The 6609-nt window shown below is 52.5% G+C and overlaps 1 protein-coding gene across 1 annotated transcript in view; it reads right to left on the reverse strand.

Annotated features, from left to right (window-relative positions):
* The window catches only part of PLEKHG4B (pleckstrin homology and RhoGEF domain containing G4B), a 92149-nt gene extending 86391 nt beyond the window's left edge, over window positions 1-5758 (reverse strand). The window contains 2 exon segments of the mRNA XM_027606033.2: window positions 5222-5282; window positions 5717-5758. Coding sequence (XP_027461834.2) covers window positions 5222-5260 — 39 coding nt within the window. The 5' untranslated portion in view covers window positions 5261-5282; window positions 5717-5758.
* Between the last annotated feature and the right edge of the window lie 851 nt (window positions 5759-6609).

Genomic DNA, 6609 nt, shown 5'->3' on the forward strand with positions numbered 1-6609 from the left:
ACAGTATAAATGTCCATCAACAGAAAAATGGATACACAAGTTGTGGTATATCCATGCAATGGAGTAATATTCAGCCTTAAAAAGGAAGAAATTTCTGACACATACTACAACATGGATAAAATCTTGAGGACTTTATGGTAAGTTAAATAAACCAATCCCAAAAAGACAAATACTGTATGATTCTAACTATATGAGGTCCTTGGTGTAGTCACAACCGTGAGCATAGGACGTAAAATGTTGGCAGTGAGGGGCTGGGGGAGAGTCAGAGTCACTGTCTAATTGTGACAGAGTTTCAGAGTCACAGGATGGAAGGGGTATAAGGGTGGATGGTTTGAACGTATAAACTGTGTGTTGTATGTATTTCAGCACAATAAAACAGTCACACACCGTGTGGTTCCACTTACGTGGAATATTCAGAGCACACAAACCCATAAAGACAGCAGACTGGCAGTTCCAGGGGCTGGGAGGGGGTGGAATGGGGAGAGGCTGTTACACGGGTGCGGGATTTTACTGTGGGGCACAGAGAGGTTCTGGAACTAGGCAGAGGTGGTGGTTGCACAACACTGGGAATTGTACTAAATGCCACTGAATTGTTTGCTCTGAAACGGTTTATTGTATGTGAATTTCACCTCAAAATATTATTTTAAAAAATTAGTTCCAGGGGCGTCTGGGTGGCTCAGTTGGCTGAGCGTCCAACTCTTGGTTTCGGCTCAGGTCATGTTCTTGGGGCTGTGGGATGGAGCCAAGCCCCGCGTGGAGCTCCGTGCCCCAGGGAGGGTCTGCTGGAGATTCTCTCTCTCTGTCCCTCCCTCTGCTTGAGCTCTTACTCTCTCTCTCTCAAAAAAAGAATAACTCTTTAAAAAAAAAAGTTGCAGAGCTTTTCAGAAACTGTGCTAGTATCTGTTTCCCTTGTTCGTTGCCGTCGCCCCACCCCACCAACGCTTCCTTAAACATCGTGCTTTGGGTTTATTCTGGTTGTATTCTGCCCACATCGCCCCACCCCACCAACGCTCACTTAAACATCATGCTTTGGGGAGAGGTTGTATTCTGCCCACATCGCTGGCCACCAAGACCCTCTGGGCCAGGGTCTCAGGAGATCGCAGTCTCTGGACACACGAATACCAGTTTGAGAACTAAATGCTCACTCTGTTACCCAGCATGGTGCCCTAGGGGACTGAACCCCAATGACGTTTTCTGTAGTTTTTCTGAGGAACCCATAAGGAAAGCTAGGGGACCCTTGAACTCAAGTTGAGTTCATGGCCTATTGACTTGGCACTTCCACAAAACATTTCTTCAAAAAAATACACAATTATACTGTTAAAATAGTACACAATTATAATTGTAATTCCTCTTCCTGGTGATATCTTTTGAGTGCCAAAGTACCCCGAAGATAACTTCATTGGATATTTTTCCTTAAATAATTTCAAAAAAATTAAAACTCAATCCTTTTTATCTCTTACTTGTAGGAAAATCCCTCTCTCTCTCTGTCATAGAATCACAGAATAGCTAACATTTATTGAGCACTTACTATATACCAGATTTTTTTTTTTAAAGACTTCATTTACTTGAGAGAGAGAGTGCACAAGTGCATGAGCGGGGGTGGGGGGAGGGGCAGAGGCAGAGGGAGCAGCAGACTCCCTGCTGAGCAGGGACCCCGATGTGGGACTCGATCCCAAAATCTTGGGATTATGACCTGGGCCAAAGGCAGACACTTAACCAATGGAGCCACCCATGTGCCCCTACCAGACGCTGTTTAAGCACATTATAATGCTATGATCACCCCCATTCTAAAGATGGTAAGCTTTAGACGGGCTTGTCTGCCCACTCACTCAGTGGGGAAACCAGGGTTAGAACTCTGGGTGCACAGCATGCATCCCCAACCACACGGTGCCACCCTGCCCTGCGTCTCATCCTAGCAAGGGACAGAGCAGAAGAGACTCTTCACTCTGCAGGCGAATGCACCTTATGGCCTGCAGCTGTGCATGGCCTGGGTCAAAGCTGTCTACCAAACCACGATTCCTCTACTTGACAGTAAAGGGATGGGTCGCCCTTCTTCTGACTGTCTTTCCCATTCATTTAAAATTCAGGCATTTCCTCTCTTCTGCTCTGCGCACCATTGTCCCCACCCCAAAACACACACAGAGCACATTCATTACCTCACACAGGGTCTTATCAAGCCTTTCCCTAGAGCTGTCTTGGACCTGCTTGGACTATTTCACACTGAGACAAACAACGTTTCCCAGACTCAGCTGTAATCCAGCTGCTCCCTTCTGAGGATGTCGTTTTTATTCTTGAAAGTCACAGCAGTGCTGTTAGCTTGGGTCAGGTGGGAAGCCATAGAAAGGCATCCCACAGGGCAGGTACTGCATCTGTGTGGCCCGCAGAAGGCTGGGCTGGGCAGGGGAATAAAAATGGGCTTTATGAGAGGGGAGGGTGACCACCATGTGACAAATATTTGTTGAGCACCTACTTTATGCCCTGCATTATGATGCATGGGAAACAGGGAAATAACGCAAAGCCGGCGCCGCCTGGGGAGACAGGCAGTCAACGAAGATCAGGCACAAGAGGATGTTAGCTCAGACTCTCCCATGGAGGCCCTCCTATGGCAAAGCCAAGCAGGAAAGGGGCTGGGGGTGTGTGGCTGTGGCGGGGGTGTAGGCAGGATGACCAGGGGAGCTTTCTGAGGGTGATGCCTACCAGCGTTGGGGGTCTCTGGGTCTGGGAACCGCACACAGGTGATGTTTCTTTGGAGGAAGTGCACATACCTGCTGACCTGAACAACTCTACTTCAGAATTTAAACTTAATTCATGTCCCAAACTGCTGTAGGTATTAGATTTAATCCCTGTCTCAGGTCTTAGAAACGTAAGATGTTTTAAGGTCATGTAAAAGAAATTTACCACAAAGTAGCTTTTGCACAATCTGATTTTCTCAATGTTGGGGAACATTTTGTAAGGTCAGACGGTATCTGAAAGCTGAGAACTTGGGCCCAGGTGTGAACTGAGGTGCCCAGAAACACCTGGAAAGGTATACCAGCTCTCAGGACAGAAGAAGCCTTCAGTGTAGGAGCCTTGAACTGAATGATGAGCTGGTAACCTTTCAAGAAGCATCTACACATGCGTCTTTAACGTGAACCCATATGATGCTCTGAGGTAGGTGGGCCATGCATTATCCCTGTTAATGAGCAGATTGAAGCTCAGAGAGGCTGAACTACAAAGCCAAAGGGCAAGAGCTAATAGCGGGTGGATGTGGGTGCTCATCAAATCTCCACGATCCCAGGTCTGTTCTCCGGGCAGCAGGTCAGGGTCCGGAGCCTCTTCTCCACACCACAAGCACCTGCCCTCCTTGGCCTCTTGCAGGGTAGATGGCAATGGCAGGATGCCTTCTGCTCACGAGACCACAGATTCTCAAGGTGCCCCAGGATCAACATGTGCAGGACAGGATTTGCCACCTCTCAGCCCACCCCTCTGTCCCCCCACCACCGCCTCCTCCTCTTCATTCCCCACCCCCTCAAAAGTGTGCTGGGCTCTTAGGTCAGAGCAACCATCCCCTGGGCTCATCCTTATCTGCCAGATCAGTGAGCACCTGCCTGTGCACACCTGCTGAGTGGCAGGCCCTGACAGGGGTGGAGGGATGGAGGAGAGGAAGAAGCCCAGAGCTGACAGGGCAGGGGGGTAAATCCTGAGCTGGGGCTCTCTGCTTCGGGGCACAGCTGTGTGGAGAGGAAACCACTGCTTCGGGGCTGCCTCTTGGCTGCAGAATGGGTAACTAGCAGGTTCTGAGTGATTTTTATTTTCGTTCCAACACACAGACAAGGCACATTAGCTCTGTTTGGAAGGAGGGAGGTGGTGGCGTGTGAACTGGGCTTGAAATATTCTCACCAAAAACGCTGAGATCTGGCATTCTGAGATCTGGATTTCCTGTGTTCGGCTGGATGACACAACCCGTGAACACACCTCAGACAGCCTCAGGGCAAATTCAGGGCCAACTTTATTTCCTTAGCCTGGCATTTGGGGGATGCTTCACAAGTAATACAGTATTCATGGGAGACCACCCCAGGATGCCGCAGACACAAAGGCCCACGATTCACAGAGGCCGGTTCAGACCAGGCCCACTCGGGACTGGGATAAAACCATGAGGTCTCCCCTGCTCGTCACAGGTTAGCACCCAGGCCCACCAGCCCACTGGGAAACTCAGGGCTGTCCTCTCGAGGCCCACCTGGACCACCCACTTGTCCCCCAAAGCACAGTGAGACCAAAATGGGGTGCTGCCTCGGAATCAGAAGTGGGTTTAGTACCTCGGTGTCAGATGCCCAGCACGCCAGTACAGGCATGATTCCACCGGGAATGGAAACGTGTTGCTGTTAAATATCTCAGAATCGGAGTGTATTTTTACTGAGAGCAAAGAGTGACATCTCAAGATCCTCCTCACCCAGAAATCCTGTGAGTCTGAAGCAGGTTCAGGGAAATGGGAAGCCCAGCAGCACTACCGCCACTTTGGAAATCTCTACGTGAAGCTGAGAAGCCAAGCCTCCTCTGAGCGCCCACAGCCCTGCCTAAAGCTCAGCTAGTGTAAGCTGCAGATTCGGAAGCTATTAATTATCCAGAGTTTCAACCACATTTCACCTATTTTTTTAATGATATGTTTTAATTTTTAATTAGACCCCGAAAGTTCCAACTAAACTTTTTAAGTAAAAGTGCTGTTGGTAACAGGAGTAGAGTGTAATTATTACACCACACAGTCTGTAATCCAGCTTCCCAGGAGAAAGGGGAGACTAACCCAACGCACTGCTGCATTTCACACGAAGAAATACAAAGCCGCGTCTACCCCACTTTTCCAAACCCCAAAGGACGGTCTCGTTGCCCTAGGCTACGTTCGTTATTGAAATCAACTGAGTTCCAACACAGAAGTCCATCTCGGTATTTTTGAGGTACAAGTTCTTTGTCTTTGCAGCGCCCTAGTCGACTGGTTTGTCCTCCCGGTTCCCAGCTAAGGAGTGACAAGGAAGGGAGCAACAACTCCACAGGTGATTTTAGTCCCGCACTCCCTCCCACGACACCCCTCAGACCCTAGCAATGCAGATCTGTCTGGAAGCCCTATTTTCTCACACAGATTCATGAAGTTAAGGCAAAAGTTTGCTAAACTGGCCTTTAAGCGACTGGAAAGTCCTGAAGCGGCGGCCCTCAGGAACCCCTTCCCCGGCACCCAGCCGCCGGACCCTACCTTGGTGCCGGAGCCTTTGTCGGCCGCGCTGAGAGCCATGGTGGCGCCGCCTTTGTCCGACCTCGAAGGAAAACGTTCCCATAAAGGCCACTGTCCGGCTCGCCACCCTCCTGGCGCCCCGCCCGCCCCGCCGGGAGCCGGAGACGCGAGCCGGACCCGCGGGCGGCCGGGGCCCGACCCTCCCCGCCCCCGCTGCCCCGGAAAACGCCCCTCCTCTGCGGGGGGCAGACCCTTCCCCGCCGGACGGACACCCTCCCCCCGCGGACCCTTCCCCCTGCCGACCCCCGCCCCGCGGGGCGAATTCCCTCCCCCGGCGGCTCCCTTCCTCCGCGGAGGGCCCCCCCTTCCCCGCCGGACGGACACCCGCCCCCCGCGGACCCCTGCCCCCGCGGACCCCCCCGCCCCCGCAGACCCTCTCCCCGCCCGGCAGACCCCCTCCACTCGGCGGGACGCGGAGGGGCTGGGAGGACTGCGGGGAGGGGGCGCCGCTCTCACCTCCCGCAGGCGCACCCAGCGCGCAGGTGCCCTCACCGGGGCGGTCATGGGGGCGGGGGCGCAGGGCTCCTCCCTCCGAAGCAAGCGTGGGTGGTGGCGGGGCGTTTGCTTTTACTCTTGTTCTCACAAAGCCTCGGGGCCTGGGGTTGTGTTTGCAGACCAGTGGCTCGGGCGCTGCGTCCGATTTCCGCCAGTGTAGACAGACCAGACCCTGATTTCTGCTCGGGAAGACCATCAGACCTTGGTTTCCCACAGTGTAAACAGACTCGTACCTGATTTACACCCGTAGAGACCAACTAGCTTCCCCTTCCCCTCCAAGGGCGCACATGGGCTGATGGGATGCCAGCAGAGCCTCCTTGGGGGGCAGGGGGAATCTCACAGAAGAACCCGCCCATCTTTAGGTCTCTCACCCAGCACTGTCTTGACTAGAAACATGGGCACTGGTTCATCCCACCCAATGCAGGACAAATCTGCTCGTTTAGGGATAAAGTGCAATTGTACAGAGGAATAAGCAGCTTTGGAACAGGAAGGCTCCTGGCCACAGGTTACAGAATGAATAAAGTTGAGGGAGGCAGGGAGGAGTTGCCCTCCTTCACCCATCTCATTGGCTTTTTTGAATTCTTCTGGTTGTCCCCTGCCTCACTCATCCGCTATGCTTCCTGGAACCGCCAGCCCTGTCTCAGTACTTGGGGACCTGGGTGTTCTTGGTCCCTGAAGCCCCCAACCATCGCTGCCTTGCCCTGTTCTCACCTGCTCTTCCTGTGGGCGTCCTGCCCTTGATGCTCCAGGAATAGGAACCATTCTTTATAAACCCGTGCGGTCCCAAAGCACCTGTCAGGACAGAACTTGGGAATGTTGGCACACCTCCAGAGCAGGCGACTTTGTCCCTGGTC

Source organism: Zalophus californianus, chromosome 5 (assembly GCF_009762305.2).
Source record: "Zalophus californianus isolate mZalCal1 chromosome 5, mZalCal1.pri.v2, whole genome shotgun sequence".
NCBI classification, from domain to species: Eukaryota; Metazoa; Chordata; class Mammalia; order Carnivora; family Otariidae; genus Zalophus; species Zalophus californianus.